This window comes from Ipomoea nil, unplaced genomic scaffold (assembly GCF_001879475.1).
Source record: "Ipomoea nil cultivar Tokyo-kokei standard unplaced genomic scaffold, Asagao_1.1 scaffold2826, whole genome shotgun sequence".
Lineage (NCBI taxonomy): Eukaryota > Viridiplantae > Streptophyta > Magnoliopsida > Solanales > Convolvulaceae > Ipomoea > Ipomoea nil.
The window spans coordinates 1527665-1549557 of NW_017619254.1; the positions used below are offsets into that span (position 1 = coordinate 1527665).

Below are 21893 nucleotides of genomic sequence, written 5' to 3' on the forward strand. Positions count from 1 at the left end.
GAACCAGATTTTAAACTTCGGGTGAACTCGAATAGTTATCGGTTTGGATATTTTAAATTTTGATATATCCGAATATAAATTCGATTCAAATATCAAGTATTAAAAATGTATTCACGATCGACCCGAAACCCGAACAAACTAAAATTTTATTATAAATATAATAATAATAATTATATATTTAGTTTTAAATATATTTCATAATTAATACGGAGTAATACATAAAATTTTAAAAGTATATTGGTTAATTTATTAGTATTAGTAGTTGTCTCATTTTTAGTTTGATACTATATAAAAAAAATATAAATAATAAAATAATAAAATCATTAAAAAAAATTCAAAATTGATAAAAGTAAGTTTTTTGGGGTATATCCAAACTAACCTGAAATAATTTTCACCCGAACCAAACATAACCGAATTAAAATTAGTTCGGATATCGGATGTCAAAAATATCACTCAAAATAAAATGTGGGTATCACCCAAACCGAACCGATGCCCACCCCTACTCAAACAAGTTATTTTTGGTCAAATAAGTCAAATTTACGTGTAAAATTACACGATTGACTATATTTTTTGCTGTTCACCGACAAAATCTTACCGGATAACATCGTCATCGACCAAAAGGTCGCCTTCTCTGGTAGATGATAACCGGCAACGGCTTGTCGAAATTTCGTCGGGCTTTCGCTGGACCGAAGTTTGAACTAAAATGACCTATAATAACAAGTCATTTACCGGTTCTTGGTCTTCGTCGCCTCAAATTGATATGTTAAATGGTTTAATTGTACTTTTTAAAAATTTATGTACCTAATTAACTTTTGGTATCAAGTTTATGGCCTTATTTGACCATTTTTCCATTTATATTTAATCCTCATTTTAGATGTGTAAAAGAAATTAAAAATTGTTGGCGAGTCCATTTTCAATCTGCTAAGTAACCATAATTTATATCAAAATTGGACTAATTTTTTAATTAAATTTTTAATAAACTATATTAAATAAGATATAATATTGTGAATATTTTTTTTTTAAATAGTGAATTAGTTGTTTTTAGTACAACTTACTCAATTACAATGCAGTATCTGTTCATAACTACTTTATTAACACACTGAAGCAGACCACAAGGTCCTTGACAGTTGGAATTAGTTAAATTTCATATTATTAACTTTTTTTGAAAGATGTGTAAAAGTGCGGAGAGGGCATCATACGATCTGAAACTAATCATCACATGACGGATCTACAATAGGGGGCAGTGGGGCAGCTATCCGCCTCCTCCCATCCCCAACTCATATATAACCCTGTATGTATATATAGTACCAGATTTAGTATAAGTATAATAAAATAGATAAAAGTTAATAAGAGATGGTTAGATAAGTTGGAAAAACATACGTTTAGTCTTCGGCAGTTTCTTTATGACTTTTAAATATTAATTAATGGTGAGATTTACACACACATGTAACATTCTTTTACATTAATAATGAGATATGTAATTTATAATGTGTTTTTTATTCGAATTATTTTATCAAATTAATTATGTTTCATATTTTGTTATGAATATTTTTTTATAAAATTTTGATGCGTTTTATTTTTCGCCTATATCCAATAATATTTATGACTATATTTTTAAGTGTTTCATTTTTTTATCAAACTATCTTTTTTTTATTTGAGAAAATGGTCAAATAAGCCCTTGAACTTTATACAACAAGTCAATTAGGCCCATGAACTTTTAAAAGTAGCAATTAAACACATTAACTTCTGATTTTTGTACATTTAAACCCACAAACTGGATGTTTATCTGTAAATGTAGGTAACCTCTTATGTGGCATCATCTGAGCTTGCCACATATGCAAACTTAAAAAAAAATATTTATTAAAATTAAAAATCAAAATAAATATTTTATAATATATAATAATAATAATAATAATAATAATAATAAACTTTTTTTGTTTCTAGCCGCTCACCGTTCGCTTCCACCGGCCGGCGTTGCCATAGAAGAAGAAGAAGGCAGCCATGGCCATGGCTGCCTTCAACCTCCTCTCTCTCTCTCTCTCTCTCTCTCTTGTATTTAATATCTTTCCCTTCAGGCTGAAGGGAATGATTTTTTTTTTTTTTAATAAAGTTAAAGTTTGAAGGCAGTCATGGCCGACGGCCATAGCTGCTTTATTCTTGGTTCCTTATTCGTCTCTAAATCTAGAGATGAAGAAGGTTCCTATTTCACTTCTTCTTCTCCCGATCTGGAGACGAAGAAGGGAAATATTTGAAAAAAAAAAAAAAGAGGTTGATGGCAGCCATGCGTGCCTTCTACTTCTTCGACTCCAAATCTAAGAAGGGAAAGATATTTTTTTTTTTAAAGAGAGAGTGAGAAGAGGTTGACGGCAGCCATGGCCATGGCTGCCTTCTTCTTATCTTGCAGCGTCGGCCGGCCGGCGGAAGCGAACGGCAAGCGGCGGAAAATTATTTTTATTATTATTATTATTATTATAGATTATTTATTTTGATGTTTAATTTTTTTTTTTTTTTATAAAAGATTACCTGCAATTACAGGTAAACATTCAGTTTTTGGGTCTAAATGTACCAAAGTCAAAAATTTATGTGTTTAATTGCTACTTTTAAATGTTCAGGGGCCTAATTGACTTCTCATATAAAGTTCAGGGACTTATTTGACCATTTTCCCTTTTTATTTTAATGTGTTTCGCCCGGTCGCCCCACGCCCCCACTGGAAAAAGTTTCTCAATCGGCCCTGATCACATATATATGAAACGATGCATGGCCATGATATGCCGCCTTTTAGGGCTGTGGCGATGCAATGATATGATTGGTCATATTAGTGGTAATTGAGCATAAAATGTCTGATACATTTGTCTGATCAGCCGCAGTCGGGGCGGCGGGCGACCTATGTTGTGGTGGAGGCCGGTGGCAGTCTTGTCGGCCACCGACGCAATGAATTGAATTCCAGGCCAGACAAACAAAAATGGTTGTCAGTGTCTCTCCATTTCCATGTAAAAAATCCTTGTGAAGATCGATCAGTCAAAGGCTGCAACCACATAAATAAAATCTCATTTCACCTCAAAATCCGTGCCTATCTTGTTTCTCCTCATCAGATCCCCCATTACTGGAATGGGAGTCACCGGAAGTGAGTCTACCATTATTATTACCAAATATTTGTAGAGGGATAATTGGATATAAGTTACTGGGATCTAGGACACAAAACAATACTCCTTAGTTAACTTGATTGATACCGGAGAAAGAAATTTTAACTTGATTAAGATGAATTGAAGCAGAATACAGTGCCAAGAAACCCATGGTTTTAATGATTATGAACATTAGCCATTACAGAGGGCAGAAAAAGAGACACAGAAAACAGGGTTGATGGTTTTCAGTTTTCACTTCCAGGCACAGGAAGCAACCAAATCTCTGTTCATCCAACCAAGATAAAGGGCTCCATTTCTCTCTTCAAGCCTGTATTTCTCAGAATAGCTTTCCAACAGTTTCTTGATTGTGGCATTCACCACTGAACTCAAGGGGTACGGGCTAAAACCGGCCATTCTGAACCGAGACATCCACTTCCCAAGAAGCTCGTGTCGCTCCACCCTTTCAATCCCCTCGCACGCCACAATGTTCACCACGTCTCTAGCCAGACAGTGCTGCTCCACGTTGATCCGCTCCTTGTGGTCCCGAGGGAGAGTGACGTCAATCGATTCGAACATTGCAGTGTAGTAGTCCAAGGTCTCGAGGAATCGCGGGAAGAATGCAGAGGTGTTGGTATTAGACTCTTGCTCTACGAGAGTAACCACCTTGGGATTCAGGCTTTTCACCAGCCTCAATAGCTCGTCCCGATGGTTTTGGGTGCTCACGCTCTCGTCGGGTATGTGGTGCAGCATATACGCAAAGTTCACAGCCAGTGCTTCCCCGGGTTGAATTTGAATCCCCGGGTTCTCGAGCTGAACATCATTCCCGGGTATGGCTGCAGCATGGAATTCGAAGGGCACCTTGAAGGACTCCGCGAGTTTAGATAGCCTTTTGCCTACAAGACTCAATCCTCCACCGTGTGCATGAGATAAACTCGAGTCATCTATACCCGTAATTCGAATGTGGGGTGGACCGCCAGGCCGAGCAGCAAAAGCTTGGATTAGAGTAATCCACTGGCTGCCTTGAGCGATTTGGAAGTCTATGATATGAACTCGATTTTCATCTTTCATTGCTTCAGCAATGGCACCGTTAGCTGACATGTAACCGAATTTGAAGTAAGGGCAAACCTCGTAGAGGATATGCATATAAGAAAGCAGCTCGAAACTCGTGGGCTCCTTGCACCGCAAGGATTTGTAGATGGAACTCCCCGAGGCAGCCAATCGAGCAACGAGCCCTTCCAACATGTATGCTCCCAGGCGTTGGATTGGTTCGCCCGATACAGATACCATTTCCCGGAGCTCAGACATCAACCACTGTGCTGTCAGTAGGTCATTATCTGATACCGCCTTTGCACAAGCAATAAGCACCTGTTTCAAATCCCCTCGGGGTATCGCCTCCATCATTTGTCTCCAGCTGTCTATTTCCGGGGACGCAATACTGCTCGGGAATGTGTTATCGTGACTCTCCAGAACATCTGAATCGGGTCCAAGCATTGCAGTTTCTAATTCCTTTAGTTTGTGGATGAAACTACTCATATCATCTGTAATGCAAGACCCGCTAATAGGGGAACCATAGTTGTTGTCTGATGGGTATGAACGAGAACCCTGCTGGGACATGGGGCTTCCATATAGAGCACGGCTCTCGCTCACCGAGGATGATTCCAGAGTGCAATAAAGGTTACGAGAAGCATGAACGGGGTTAGCCACATTCGTGTTGTTGTAGCTCAGCTCGTGGTCTAAAATTTGAAACTGAGGCAGACAATAAGGGTCAGCCTTTTGCACAGGTGGATAGCATAACACGTTAGACATGCCCGTTCTCCTGAGACGTTGTGCTGCTTGCATCGAGAACCAGTCTTTTTCAATGCCACTCAACTCAGCAGATTGAATCGAAGCACTAGGGATAACTCATAAAACGAGTGCCTCCTTTTCACTCCTCGACAGTAAGAGAAGCCTCTCTGCTGAGAAACGGAAAGTATACTATATAGACGAAGGATCTCTAGTAGTAAATGGCAATGACCTACAGAAGAACACACATAAACTAGTTAACTTCCTTCCATCGAAAGGAGCAGAAGAACAAATAAATGGGCGCAACTGCGTAAGCAAATTCAACCTTCATAATCCCAAAGACAACAAGCGAGACAACACAACTTTCTCCTAGAATCCAAAACGCAAAAAACTCATGAAAATCAAATGTTGTGATGATTCAAATCTATGTATTCAGAATTCCCAACCACATTAAAGAGAATTAAAGCGTGTGCTCCATCTCGGGCTCTCCTCACGCCTTATCGGGTGACGTAGAGATTGGAACCCATGACTTTTGGTCTGGCTCTGATACCAAATTAAAGCATGTGCTCCATCTCTCAACTAAAAGCGTAAGCTGATATTTGGATTGCACATTAATGACTATATGTTCAACATGGATCCCACCATCATCCTAAAGGACAGAATTGAGGGCAACGGGACGCGTTTACATAAGTACTGCCAGCTAAAAAGAAACCATGCCTTAACAGGTTAGTCAGCACTTAACACAAATTAGACAAAGTTACAGTTACAGATAATGCCCTTGACCAAGAACACCTTAACATATATATAATGTCACAATATCTTTTCTTTGTCTTCATATTCAAACTTTCTTCTATGTCAAATAACAGTAACCCAGGAATCAAGGACATTTCTACAGTGTAAAGCACAAGGCCTCAATTCCTTTCATTAGCAAGACACAATTACTCAATAACCAATAATCAATATCATAGCATGAATGCAACCAACACCAAAAAACAACAAAAAAGTTGCAGAGAAAAAGGTATTCTTGGATGGGTATCTGTGAAAAGCTCAAAAACACTTAACCTCAACCCAAGTACCCAACCAAATCAAAGGCTCAAAGAATAGAAGACTACTACAAGGAAAAAGAAGCAGTCTTTGTCTGATAAATGGACCAGAAAGCAAAAACAAGTGGGAATGATAAAGCTCCAACCTTTGGCAGATCTATGAAGAACCAATTTTCAGAAGAAGAATATCAGATAAACAAAATTAAAGTGAGAAAACCCAAAATCAGAGCAAATACTGTATAGGATAGGAGAGAATGAAGGGGAAATTGAAGGAGAAACAGAGCATATGATAACAGCAACTGTGATTGGAAAGATTAAGGTACAGTTTAGTTAAACAGTTTCATATTGCTAACCTTAAAATGGAGAATCTCCATCTCTTTGCAAGCTGCTTCTTTGACTCTTCATGACACTGCAAACCAAAACTCTGTAATGAGGGAAGAGAGAGTGGAGAGCAGAGCAGATGACCCTATCGGTCCTACAGACAGATGGGAAATTCTGTGAATTAATTATAAAAAGGGATTGGTTATAGAAAATGCCCTTCAAGTTGGCCGGAAATACAGAAATGCCATTTTGGCTAATTACTTAGTAAATACCCAAAATGGTCCCTCGACTATAGCTAAATTCACAAATTGATCATCCACTTTCAATTTCAACCAATTAAGTCCGTACCAATTTCAACCAACCAATTTGCCCTTAAGGACTTAATTGGTTGAAATTGAAAGTCGAGTACCAATTTGTGAATTTAGCTATAGCCGAGGGACCATTTTGAATATTTACTCTTACTTTAATCTAGTTACATCATGCATGAGATTACCTACTTGGATCCAATTAATTACATCTCTATGAAGAAAACTAAAAATGAATGAGCATGCACCTATGAAGCTTAATAAATAAATGTATAAGTTAAAAATAGTAATTTGTTTACACAAAGGAATCAATCTTTAATAGACTTATAATACTGTGCAATTGACCTAATTCCCCAAACAATAAGCTTATTAGAGTAGGACTCTTCTTATATACTCAAATGATTTTTTTTACTCGGTATTACTACGGGGTGTTTGGTAAATAGCTGTTAGCTGATTTGGTTAGTGGGTTTGACTAGTTGATATCATTAGCTGATTGTAGAAAATTGTTTGGTAAATTAGCTGATAGCTGATTACATGCAAAATGATTTTATAAAAAAATTGATTGAAAAAACTACTTTGAACAGCTTTTTGAATTTTACCATTTTAGAGAAATAATTTGTTACAAAAAGCTAATCAAGTAAAACAGCTAATAGTAATTAAATAAACAAAAATTGATTGATAAACTAACTATATTATCATACAGAGCCTATATGTTTCAAAACTTTTACAAAAGATTGATTGGAGTTATTCGACCACTTAAGACCGACTAATTTTCAACTACATATACATTGTACTCATTTACTCAATATATTATCATTTCATATTCTCTAATCTAATTTACTTGATCAAAATCGTAAATTTATACTACTAATTATTATTAATTTTTTTTGCAAAAACAATTAGTTATTACGTGGCAATATAATTAAGAATGAATACAGAAAAGTAATCATTAAAGTTTGTTCTGAAATCGGCATGAAATTAATAAAATATTAGTAATATAAAATAAAAAATGCCAAATGGTCATTCTTAATTTAGACAAATTCTCCTTAATATTAAAGTCATGAAATCAAATCAAGGAGGATGAGAATGAAATATATATTATATGATTGTTAAATATTTAACTCTACCCCACCATGCATATAAAAAGTAAAATAAAATAAATTCTGAATGTTCCATAATGGACGTATATGACATATTGACATGTTATTTTAAGATTAACGTGACAATAAGTGAGGGAAAAAAAAAAGAATAAAAGAGATAGAGAGATAATTAAAACATCTTTTAATAAAGAAAAACTACAGATTTGAATTTAATTCTCAAGAATATAGTATCGTGGCATTATATTCTAGATTTAGTTTTGCAATTTTTTTTTTCATGCAAATGCAACATTTTGTGGATCCAATTTAAATATTAACTAGGCTAGTTCGATCCAGGTCAAATAGTAATTCGACAGCATTGTGTACACCATGTGTGGCCAACTCATTTGACACTCAGTTGTTATACAGTCGATCGTGTCCATAGTCAAATATGGTGCATGCCTAGAGGTATCAAATGGATGAGCTAGTCCAAAGTCTAGGCTCAGCCCAACTCGATCCATTTGCTATAATTGGCAGACTAGGACTAACCCGTTTTATACTACAGACTTTAGTTTTAGACCCGATTCGATTCGATATGTTAGACTCAAACGATCTGCTCTAGAGCAGTCGATCTAATAGCCCCAAAGAGAGTGCTCGGCACTGAACCCTCGGGTTAGGTGGTAAAAGGGACGGATTTACATAATCAAAGAGATTAATGGCCATGATTTAGGGAGATTTATGGCCTTAATAAATTACTTTCATTTTCTGAATTAAGAAAGAAATATGTTATTTTAAGAAACTTGTTGGCAACAAATTCAAGTGGTCACATAAAAAGGGAAATTTGTTTCCTTATTTAGCTGTCTCTTGTATATTATCGCATAAAAAAAGTTTTCCACTTTTGTTCTTGGACTTTATTATTATTATTATTATTTTGTTATTCTTTGCATAATCCGATTGACGGATCAGTGGTGTTAGTTAGCCGATTACCATTCAAAAGTCATAAAATTAATAATTTTAATATAATTATAATTTTAACTCTGAGTACTAATATTAGATATTAATGTTAATTTGTACATTGCGCATAAAGAGATACGGAGTATGTATTAATATAAAAATGTAGATACATTATGGTGGGCTCACCTAAATGCCTATTTGTTTAACTGTAATTGTACACTTTATTAACTTTGGATTGTACGTAGGACAGCTGTATTATACATTTGTACGCCACGTAGTATACTTCTTCTTTGGATGCGTGGTCCCATGCACTTTTGCCCTTTGTTTAATTAATGGCAACAGTACAGTAATTAAGTTTGTAATAATACTGATAAGCACTGCCTATCCTGTTTGTACACTTCACTTATTGCCCTTTAATTACTCTCTCTTCCGTCTGTTAATGCTAAAAGATGTGTAGGACTTTCTTGCCATTAATTTCAACACCAAATTATATTTAAATTAGGAAAAATGGCACTTTTTACCCATGAGTTATATACTTATAACACTTTTTCCTCCTCAATTATTTAAGTAAGCACATTAGCCCCCTTAATTATTCTAAAAGTGGTGCATTTTCTCCCTAATATATTAAATTGACATTTATACCCTTAAAGTAAACATTTTATTTATTTTATTACTCCATCAAATTATTGCGTATACGTAGGGATGATCACGGTTCGGTTCGAATTGAACCGGATACTAAAGCAATCGAATTAATAGTTTATGGTTATAATTCAGATCTAGAACCCAATATTTAAATGTCAATTTATTAAAATTATGTATAAAAAAAATTGAATCTTGAACCGTGAACCGGCGGTTCCGGATCTGATTCGCGATTTTGAACCGTCTTTATTTTAAAATTTTATTTTTTATTTTAAAATAGTCTAAATTCAACAATAAATGTATTTTATTTTTTCAGTTCGGAACATGAACCGTCCGTTCCGGTTCACGATTTTAATAAATTCTAAATATAAAATTTCGATTCTAAATTGTAATTGGAATATTTCGGTTTGGTTGCTATAGTGTTTGTTTAGTTTGAACCAAATTATGGTCATAATTTGTTGGAAAAAATAAAGTAAATATTTAGTTTAAGGGTAAATATGTCCATTTAACATTTCAGGGAGAAAAACAGTCACTTCAATAATTTAAGGAGAAAAAAATGCTATAAGTATATAACTCTGGAGGAAAAAGTGTCATTTTCCCTTTAAATTAATATTCTGTTTGGGCAAAATTTTACATGGTCGAAAAGACATTGTATTTACAACTATTTATATAAAAAAATGGTAATTATTTTATAGATAAAATTATAATTGTTTACAGAAATGTCATAATTATTTTTTTGGGTAATAGTAAGTACCTCATGATCTCTTACTATGTTCTGACAGCTCAGTTGGTCACAGTGGCAAAGTTTGGAAAGAATGATAAGGGATTGAGTCCCACCAGTGATCTATTGAGAGCAATCTCTCAAATTGAGGGGGATTCCATTCTTTGTGCGCAGTAAGCAAAGTCTAGTCCTCCCAGATGCTTCAACCTTTTGAGAAGAATGATGCACGAACACATTGAGAGGGTAGTATTCCACATTTTCACTGTTTCAAAAAATAAAATAAAAATCATTTTCGAATTTTGTTTTGAAATGGTTTCATGTGTTTATTATTATTATTTTTTAAATAATCAAAATATTCAGAAAAATTTGGAGTCTTTTCCTAATTAATTGACAGTTTATAAATGTGTTTGTTGTTTGCTCAAAGTTTTTTATTTGAGTTAATTCCATTTTTTGTTATAGATTTATAGGTATTAGTTCACTTTTGTTCCTTTTTTTTTTTCAAAACATCAATCTTTGGTAAAAATTAAAAAAAAAACAAAAAATTAAAAAAAAAGAGAAAAGAATTGACACATATAAATTTAGGACTATGACAAAAAAGGAAAAAGAATGAACTGAATAGACTGAAATTCACTTATATTTAAGTTGACGGGGGACAACAAATTTGTCAGGTCACAATAATACTAAGACTAAGCTTTGAAAAAAAAAAAAAAAAGACTAAAAATGATGGAGGTGACACCTATAAATCTAGAACCAAAAATTAAATTAATTTTTTTTTATTTTTATATTTAAATCACAAGTCAACAATTGAATATCTGAAAAATGAAATTAAAACCCAATAGGCTAGCTAGTTCTTCAATTCTTTACATTTTTGCTGTCAACGCTTCACAATTATTCTTTTTAATATGTTTTTGTCTTCTCCAATCTTCGATGAACAACTCTTAGGGTGATGAATCTGATGAAGCAATGAGATTTATTTAAGGGTTTTCTCTTCCTTTTTTTTTTTTTTTTTTTTTTTTTTCTTCTTCCCTTTTTTGGTCGTTTGCTTGAATGTTAACAGCATGAGATTTTGAAATAGAAATTTCAATCACTATTTCAAATTTCTGATTGTAATTGAGCTTTGTAGTATGGCACTAATGTGCAGCTATAATCCAAAAGTTGGTAAATTAATTGAATTGTGTTAAGATGTTAATAAAAATATAAACAATATAATTAGAATGTTTAGTTTTAAAATTATTTTAAAGTTTGAATATCGTGTTTTTATTTTTAATGATTCTTTGGTAATTGTTATTTAATATTATGAATCATGATAAAAGTCCATATGAAAATCACTATATCATCATTCTGTGGTAATTTTTAATAAATTAAAATTTGAAATAAACTATTTAAATAACCACACACAAATTAAAATTTGATGAAATAAAATATCACATTTTCTTTTTTCTTTTCTTTCAAATACTACCAACTGAACCATTGAGCTAAGTCTACGGGGACACATTTTCCTTTTTCCGTTTCTATAGTACGTAGCACTTAGCGATCTGAACCGGCCGGACGGATTGGTTATATTGAGATAGGCAAAGTGAGATCTGATCAAAAGTTATTGGAGGGGCAAAGATGAGAATTTACGGAGGATGGTGACCCCACACGGTTCAGGAGTCAGGAGCCAGACCACCGTTCGTTTTTCAAACTTTTACACGTCACCAACAACAAATCTATTCCTTTCGCCTTTCTTTGCTCCTCCCATTCCGCTTTTGTTTTCGTTATTATTACGCGGGAAAATAATAACCGCATTTTTATAAATTAAAAAAGAAGTTGCCACATATTTTATTTTTATTAAATAAATAAATAAAATGTGTGATTTATATTTTTCTTGAAATAAATTCAATTCCAAAAACACATCTTGAGTATTGATATTTATCAATTTGTATTTACGACTTTCAATTAAATCATAAATGGTACATACTATTGACATTATTAATTTTCATTCTCGACTTTCAATTTAACCATCAATTTAGTAAACATTAACTTTAACGGTAATAATGTAAAAACTTTATTTTTCACATTCTCACTAATGATAACCCAAATGTATTATGTTTATGAATTCAATTTGTCCATTTCAACAAGAAGTCAATTTTTACATTATTATTCTTAAATTTAATTTTTTAAAAAAAAAAATAGATACATAAATGTAGTACCAAATCTGGAACGAAATCAATAGTTAATATATTATTTATAAATAAATTGCAAGTCGATGATGGAAATTGTTAAATATCAATAGTCAATGAACCATTTATGATCAAATTGAACGTCGATGAAAAATTGATAAGCGTCAATAGTCAAGAGACCATTCATGAAATTAACTCTAAATAAGAGCATATTATGTTAACATTATATAAAAAGTGAAGAAGTTTTTAAAGAGATGATTGAGTGGGTATGGTGAAACATGATTATCGTATCAAAAGATCATAACTTTGATTATTGCTAACATATTATTGGTTGAGCTCACTGCACATGATTTTCTTGGTGCAGAAGACCCTCTCGGTTGAATTCATCACACATAGTTTTCCTAGTGTGATCAACAAAATATTACAAAGAAATGAGAGTTACCCCGTGCACATTCTTGAATAGTGGTTGTGAGTTTCCTTTGCCATTCAAAAAAAAAAAAAGAGTGAAAAGCTCATATAGTGTTACATGTTATTATTTGATTAATTTTATAATACATTAATTAGAATTGAACTAATAATTTCTTTTTAATTTTAACGAGATTATTTATTGAATAAAAAATAAAAATTGGAATAAATTAATAAAATTGAATTCTATTTGAGTTATTTAATCGAATTGATTGAAATTTAAAGAGTTAATATTACCTGATTAATTAATATATGAAATTGAAAATCCAAAAAACATACATGTAATCATATTTTATAATTTTATTCATTTTTTTTTTTGGTGAGGAAAAAAAAAAAAAAAGAGGTTAAGAGGCCGACATAATTTAATTATACACTTCAAATTTAATGGTTAGTTCATACATATATGCCTTCTAGATGATTGTCCAAGGTGCTAATCATGGTGACTATTGGTGATTAAAAATAATGGTCATGATTAATAATACATAATTTCACCAATAATCACTCACTGATTGTGATTCCTTAGCTTGTCTCTTTGAGAACGTGTGTTTTGGAATGAAGATACAACGAATTAGATAAACCGATAATTTTGTTCCCCATTTGTCTTTACCTTGTCCCCCCTCACAATATTTTTTTGAATACACTGACTCCATTATAATGTAGTATCTGGAGCGAGTCAATATCGCATCCACTGAGACTCAAATTCACAATCCACAATCTCCCCTATGAGGGAGCAACTTGGTGTCATTAGACCATATCTAATTATAATACTACATTAAAAATAACATTCTCAAAAAGCTAATTAAAATAATTGTTTTGAACAACTTTTTGAATTTTAGCGTTTTAAAGCAATAAACTGTTACAAAAAGCTAATTAATCAAACACTTATATTGACTATTTACCAAGTCAAACAGCTAATAGTGATCAAATAAGTTAAAATTAATTGATAAGCTAACTATGTTACCAAACACGGTCATAGTTTTTTTTTTTTAATGTAGTTCACCTCTTTTGTGTGATTTGTAATAAGTTATTGCACATGAACGAATTTTATTCAACACACGCATTTTTTGAAATATGTGACGAGTTATTACTAAACTGATCTTTAAAAAAAATTCCAGTGCCACCAATTATAAGATGTGGTCCAGTGACCTGTGTATGAGTGTAAGATAGAACAGTCGAAAGTCAAAGCAACAGATAAGGATCTCCCACATTCCAATAATGTAGGGCAAAAACATTGAAAGAAAAATTATATGTCCATGCAAATTGGGTCAAAGATAAGTATTTTAAATCATCCCAATTGAGTGGCTTACCATTTGCAAAGGGCCTACGTATCAATTGAATTGCATGCGCATACCATTGAATTAATTAAATTATATTCGGTCCGTCCCAAAAACAATGCATATATGATACAAATAAGTGAATAATATGTATGATTTTTGCCAACAATCTGTGGGTCTAACTTATTACATGGAATTTTTTAATGTAATTCACCTCTTATATATGATTTACGAGTTATTATATAAGAACAAGATTTATCACCTGCATATATTTAGATAATGACCGTAAGTTTCTCTTGTCACTTAAATAAGTAAATAACTAATTTTAACTATTATTTATATTGGCTAAACATTTTGTACTCAGATAGCATGTAGTGATATGTGGTAGGTCATGAGATCGAACCTTAGTGGAGTGTGTTTCATTTCATTAGATTGAGAAAATATATTTAAACAGATGCTACAATGTAATAGAGCCAGTAACATTAAAAAAACTATTATTTATTGGATTATTAAAGTAATGAAGAAACAAAACAATAGAATAGGACGATAGAAAAGAGTTTAAATTGGTAAGTAGTGTTGTGTCGAGCTGTCTGCGCACGCGTGCATGCACAATTTTGCAAACCTCTTTTGTTTTAGTGTCCCTAGAAAGCCATTGCATGGGTCCAATTTCCCTAACTCCTTTCATTGTACTACCTTCCCCCACTAATATAATGATCTCTTGTTTAATTACAAATTCAACCAAATTTCAATGAGAGCTTTCCATTCATGAATTTCCCCCCTTAATATTTGAGGTAAATGTGCTGATTTGGAATGGAGAGGTGATAGAAGAAAGAATTAAAGAAATTTTTAGTTAAAATAAATTTGTATGATTTTTGAGAAGTTTTTTTTCTTTTAAAGAAAAAAAAAAAACATCGTGCATTGTATTTGGTGCATGAAGCGCCGTCAGTTGCGAGTGTCGAGTGGTACCAACTGGTCACCACCAACCTTTTTCTTCAGTAGAGCACAAATGAACTTATTATTTGGGCTATTAGGTCAATTGCAAGGTATTATAACTACATTGGGATTATTAGTGGGTGGCAGTATTGACTCTTTGTGCTTCAGTAGGTTGAAAAAGTAATTATGAACAGATACTATTGTAACAAAGTTATGAAAAAAAAAGGAGTTAATTCCAGTAATGGTCCTCTGACTATTGCAATTTTCCAAAATTGGTCCCTGACTTTTAATTTGGACGAAAAAGACACTTAACTTTCGAAGTTGTTTCAGCAATAGTCCTTCCGTTATCCATCTGTCCCTTCACCGTTAGTTTAGGGGCCAAAATAGTCTTTTCATCTGCTTGCTCTCTTCTCCCTCATTTTCGATTTGACGCAGAAAAGCAATAGGAAGAACTAAACACAATTGAAGTCCTCTCCGGATCTGGGAAGAAGAAATCGAGAGTATTGGAGTGCTGATGGCGATTCTGATGAACCTGTACTTGGAACAGGAACTCGACAAGCAGTTCAAGCTCTTCCGCTTATGGAATTTCTCGCAGAAGAAGGAATTCCTTAGGGAGAACGCCAACGCGATCCACGCTGTCGCCCAAAACGCCTCTGTCGGGGCTGATGCGAAGCTGATTGACGCGCTCCCCAAGCTGGAGATAGTCTCCAGTTTCAGCGTTAGCTTGGATAAGATCGACTTGGCCAAGTGCGGGGAGAAGGGAATTCAGGTTACCAATACCCCCGACGTGTTGACGGAGGACGTCGCCGACTTGGCAATCGGGTTGATACTAGTTGTGCTCCGAAGGATTTGCGAGTGTGATCGATTTGTGAGGACATGGTTGTGGAAGACGGGTGACTTCAAGTTGACTACCAAGGTTCAATCGCTTCTTTTTTATGTCATTTTCTATAGACAAGGTACAAAAATCGAATTTTTAGCTACAGAGAACAAAACTGTGCTGGTTAAAATAGTTTAATTTTGGTCATCTCTGCTTTATTTCCCCCCTATATGCCTTCTAAGTGCTTGGTGAAATACTCTGAAATAATCTACATTCAGGACTAGAATTTTACGAAAGAATGTTAGAAGTTTGTTTAAAAGTATCGAGCTTGTATTCATTTAAGGATGGATAGTTTCATATTCATTCTAACCTTATTTGTTGCCACCATACTTTGTAGTTTAGTGGCAAAACTGTTGGAATTATAGGGCTTCGAAGAATTAGTTTAGCAGTTGCCAAGAGAGCAAAGGCTTTTGATTGTTCAATCTGCTATCATGCCAGATCAGAGAAACAATGGAGTTCTTCCTATTGCTTCTCTGCGTCACATATACGGACGAAAATGAGGGAGAAGAGAGCAAGCAGATGAAAAGACTATTTAGGCCCCTAAACTAACGGTTAAGAGACGGATGGATAACGGAAGGACTATTGCTGAAACAAATTCGAAAGTCAAGTGTCTTTTTCGTCCAAATTAAAAGTCGAGGATTAATTTTGGAAAATCGCAATAGTCAGAGGACCGTTGATGGAATTAACTTGAAAAAAAAGTTAGAATTTACCCTACTAAAATTTGGGCGGGCAACCTCATAGTGTTAGGAGGCAATTGAGAAATGAGAGTGTCGCAAAGCACGAGATTACCATATAAGGAGACATTGGTTTGCTTCCTATGTTGTTTCGCTGTTAGCCTGTCCACCGACGCCAAAGATGTTTCAGCCGCTTCATGTTTCCTTTGATTTGACCCATGCAATTTTTATTTGCACATGATCCAAGAATTCATTCTTTCTGATCGCACGTGGGGACCCATTTAGTGAGTTTGCTTCTTATAAATTAATTCCCATATTTATTGAGTTTGACTAACATTATTCTTTATTCTCCATAAATAATTTCATTTATTTATATTATATCCTAATAAAATGAACTAATTTTCTCTTAACATTTATATCTTTTACGAAATAAAATTGACAGTTACTAATCGAGTGTTACTCCATCTTATATAATGATTCATAAATTATACTTCATTCTTTCTTATTTTATATGTCTTATTATTCATTATTTAAACTAATTTTTTCTTCTTTATTTATTTCTATTAGCATTTTCTTTTAATTTTATTTTTTTTTACTTGTTTAATAGTACTTTTAATCTATTTTCTAAATATATAAATTTTACATACTATTTCTAACCTTAATATTATAAAAAAATTAAATTGTAAAAAATTTCAGTCAAGTCTCATTAATCGAATCCGACACATAAAATGAATGGAGGGTGTACTAAAAAAATTATAGGCTGCGAGCTCAATTGAGATGGTGTTACGTTGGCAATAACTGAATTTGTGACATTCTAATATGAGAATTATGTTCCATTCATTCGGCGAATTATTTTATTTATATTATTTTATTAATGGGAGGGAGAAAGGATGATAATTTAATTTATTTTATGAGCATTATCATTACTATTCAATTTGTGTAGAATTACAAGTTGATTGTGTAACTAGAAGAATTGATCGAATTATAAATTTTATTTTACACTCATTTGTCAATTTAATACAATAACTTGTCACGGATATTTTGAATATATAATATACAATATTTTTTATGCAAAAATTATATTTTATACATATTTGAATTGACAATAGTAACAAATTAAAATCAATTTAACTGAATTAGACTTTATTGATGCAATAATCTAAATAATTACATATAATAAGAAATTAACATATCGGACTTCCAAAATTTTGGAAGACCAACTAATATAATCAATTTTCCCTATATAAATTTATTTATTCTATAAATGTACACAAACTTCTTAAACTTTAAATACATTTTTTTAAAAGATATAATGAATCGTACTCACTTACCCATATTGATTCCAATCAAACTTCTATGAAAAATCAGAATTCATAGGAAATTCTCCTTTGGCAAAGTAGAAACCATCAGTCTTCACTTGCCAATTGCAATATCTTTCATCATCACAATCATGATTCTTCTCTCCTAATCTTTTCTGGAGCTTTTATAGCTCCTCTTTCTCTACCAAAAAAAACAATCATGATTCTTCGCATTGAATACTTCAAAGTTTTGGACACGATTTCTCCACGTAAAATCACACAAAAATCGAGTAGTTTCCTTAAAGTTAACACGAAATGAAACTCCATATTTTGATATTCGACTAAGTGCACAATCTTAAGATCATCATCTGTAGACTGACAATGTGTATACAACAGAGATGGAGGTTGGATAGGGTTGCTTAGCTTGTTGGATAAAATCATAGATTCGGACAACCTTTCTTGGACCATCAAAAATCCCTGTTTGCACTTGTATTACAACAAAGCATAAGGTTGTGAGTAAATAAAAAGCTATTTTTGTGTAGGGAAAACTCATGTTGATTGGAATGGGGTGAAGTGAGAAGGGGATGGTTTGGTGTAAATGAAGGACAATATATAATTTTCTCATGAGGTAATTAAGATAGAATCAATTGGAATTAAATTAGATTAATTTTATCTTGAAAGATACCGATATTAATATAATATAAAAAAATATATGATCTAAATAATAAGAATAATTTTATATCTTAATCGTGAAATTATGGAAATTATTTTACATATAAGGAAATACATCAATCATTAGCTAAACAATTGTATTGTTCTAATTAGACCTGGCAATTCGTGTATATGGGTTCGTTAATGGGTCGACACGATTATGACACGAACACGATAAGGCTAAACACGAACATGACACGATAAGGTTAACGGGTTCAAATTTATAACACGTACACGAACACGATTTGTTAACGGGTTAAACGGGTTGACACGATAGGTACATTTTGTTAATAGGTTTCGGGTCCTGTCGACACGATATGACACGAAACACGTTTAAAACACTAAACCTATTAATATATTAAAATAAAATTAAAATTTAAAGTTAAGTTATATATAAAAGAAATAAAACCTACAATTCAATCCATCAAACAAACTAAAAAAATATTCAATTTATAACATTTATAAAATGATAAAATAACATCCAAAAATCATAATTAAAGAAGTTCATGCTAGTTTTAGAATAAAATTGAACACAATAAAAATTCAAACTTCATATTGTTGAACATCAATAATTGGTGTAGGATTTTAGCCTAATGTAATAAATTCATCCTTAGTCATGTACTCATGTTCATAATATCTTTTGTAATCTCATTCATGACAATGGTTCTTAGCGGGTTCTAAACGGGTTCGTGTAAACGGGTTAACACGATAATATTAACGGGTTAAACGGGTTCTTAATAGGTTTAACAGGTTGACCCGTTAAGACACGAAACATAACGGGTCCTTAACAGGTCAACCCGTTAACGACTCGGGACATGTTAAGGCTAAACACTAACCCGTTATTTTCGTGTCCGATTTCGTGTCGTGTTAACGGGTCGTGTCCATAATTGCCAGGTGTAGTTCTAATGATGCAAATATCTCTTATCGTTTTGTTTATTAGTTAAACAAAAATAAATAAAGCAACTTGTTACACAACTACTAATCTATTCCAACTACAGAGTTCATATTCTTAAGGTACATAATTTAATAACACAAGACACAAAAACTCTCAACACAAGACATATACACATGTTATATATTTACTTATTCACAAATCTAATTTAGGTAAATAATATATGTTCTATAGACGCGAAATTTCACAACTTAATTAAGACATAAATTTAGAACATAAAACACACAATATGTTGTGTGTTACACAACTACTAATAATATGTTCCAGATACAAAATTCATATTCTTAAATCTTAATATACAAAATTTCATAACAAAAGATATAAAAATTCACACCACAAAACACATATACATGCTTTATAGTAATAACAACCGCAACATAAATTCGACAATCAAGCAATCGCTGTCAAAATTAAATAAATTGACATTTGAAAACGACGTCATACATAACTAGAATTCACAGTGCATTGTGGACCATGGTTCACGTATAAAGATTGTCCATCACACTTGGTAAGGTGACTTGGTTGGAAAGAGGCCTTTCAAAAGCGCTCTTCAATCTTGGACTGATATTTTGTGTGTGTACAAATTGAAGTTGTGTGGGCTATGATTTCTTTACTGTTGTTGATGGCTTGATGTGGTTCCTGGCTGAATGATACGACCCAATACAACTTAAGGTTTGTTTTTTAATTAAAAACTAGTATTTTCAATCCATGCGTGGTATAAAATAGATTTGTTATAATATTTTAAGAATATTTAGATCAATATATAATTATATATATATTATAACAACAAATATTATATAGTATAATTGATTAAATGAGTTGGATAAATTATTTTTTTTTTCTAATATTATTTATGATTGATTTCGATTTATACAATTTATACGATTAAAATTTATAAACTTAGTTGACAAATAGGCCTAAAATTTTTCATCCGGTCGACTTAAATAATACAAATGTCCAATAGTTTGTCTCAATATTTTCATGAATTCATTATTAATACTATTGAACACCATGAACTGTTCAATGGTTATTGTATTGAACATCATGAGCTGTTTTTATAAATGCATAACATTAACTCCACAAATTAAGCTAAACAAATATCTCAAATGATACACGTCAAACATAATTATTATATTGTGTGTGTGTATATATATATATATATATATATATATATAAGTAAAACATATTCATACTTTTTAAAAGGGACAAGGGTCAAATAAGTCATCGTACTACACACCAAAACGCAACTAGACTATTGAACTTAAAAAACATGCAACTGGGTACCTAAACTAACCAATTTCATGCAATTAGTCCAATTTACAAGTTTTTCAAGTTTCTATCATGTCATCTCAAATTTAAAAGATTTTTTAAAAATAATTATTTAAAATTAATTATTTAAAATTTAAATTTAAATAAATAAAAAAAAAAAAACGTCTCCGTGATGGAAACAAAGAAGTTTCTCCGTCTCCGGCCATGGAGACGAAGAATAAGAAGACATTTTTTTTAAATTTTAAATAATTATTTTTTAAAAAATATTTTAAATTTAGGATAACCGGTTAGAAAACTGAAAAATCTGCAAATTGGATAATTGCTTGTTTTTGGTTGATTTAGGGATCTAATTGCATGTTTTTTGAGTTCAATGACTTAATTGCATTTTAGTGTGTAGTTCCATAGTCTATTTGACCCTTATTCCTTTTAAAAAGATTCTACTAACAAAAAACTAAATTTTAAATACATTAAAAAAATAACTCTTTTTTTTTTTTCTTTTGAAAACAAAAATAACTTTTTAATATACTAAAAATGAACATTTATATATTATTCTAAAAGGAAGAACTCCATCTCTAAGGGCCCCCACACCCATTGGGAATTTGCTCCTATATTGTCGCGGGGGAAACCTGATCCCTGATCATTCTTCTAAAGTTTCACCTCTGTGACCAATTGAACTGTCCATACAGGTATAAACATTTATATATTCTTCCCACAATTGGAGGTCTAAGGTATAACTTGGGTAACGAAGAAATTCAAAATTACTATCCAAAAATGTACATTAAAATAAATCTTATTTTTTAATACCTCAAAACTACTATTCGAGAATGTACATTAATAAATCTTGTTTTGTAATATAAAATATAACAGGAAAGTAAATTAATTTAGTCTCCTTATAGTTACCAAGAGGAAAGTCGAAGTAGGCGGGGTTGCCAGCTGCCACAACACGGCCATTCATCTCCGATGTGCCGCGTCCCCTTCACCCAACAGTCAACTTTGCCATTACTTTACTAAATTTTTCGTCAATTACCATTTCAGAAATCTTAATACGTCTACAGTTCCATGAATGTGATATACAGACACATACACAAGAAAGCAATGCATGCATACACGTAGTTGAGGACGCCGTCTACTGGAACGACGTCGGTGACGGTGACGGAGACATTTCCGTTGGTTGTTTTATTAGGGTGACTCCAACAGTTCCAGTGCTCCTTCATATTAGTGCGGGAAAAATAAAATAATAATTTTCAGAGGAAATGGACATGCGGCGTACTGATTTGCAGAACAAACCCTAAACCCCGGTGAGTGGGAGAAAAAG

At 32.5% G+C, this 21893-nt stretch overlaps 2 protein-coding genes across 3 annotated transcripts; one reads left to right on the forward strand and one right to left on the reverse strand.

Annotated features, from left to right (window-relative positions):
* Positions 1-3223: 3223 nt before the first annotated feature.
* On the reverse strand, positions 3224-6438 carry LOC109159320 (scarecrow-like protein 21). 2 transcript variants are annotated; one of them, XM_019307450.1, is made up of 3 exons: positions 6301-6438; positions 4883-5136; positions 3224-4852 (listed from the first exon to the last, which is right to left on the reverse strand). In XM_019307450.1, exons 2-3 carry the CDS (start codon positions 4959-4961, stop codon positions 3375-3377), a joined length of 1557 nt encoding a protein of 518 aa, XP_019162995.1. In that variant the 5' UTR covers positions 4962-5136; positions 6301-6438; the 3' UTR covers positions 3224-3374. The 2 variants fall into 2 exon arrangements, with proteins under 2 accessions (XP_019162995.1, XP_019162994.1); XM_019307449.1 differs by having other exon boundaries at positions 3224-5136.
* Positions 6439-15256: 8818 nt separating this feature from the next.
* LOC109159176 (hydroxyphenylpyruvate reductase-like) lies at positions 15257-16225 on the forward strand. The gene is made up of 2 exons (XM_019307236.1): positions 15257-15713; positions 16012-16225. The coding sequence occupies exons 1-2, from the start codon at positions 15312-15314 to the stop codon at positions 16195-16197; spliced, it is 588 nt and encodes a 195-aa protein (XP_019162781.1). The 5' UTR covers positions 15257-15311; the 3' UTR covers positions 16198-16225.
* Positions 16226-21893: the final 5668 nt, after the last annotated feature.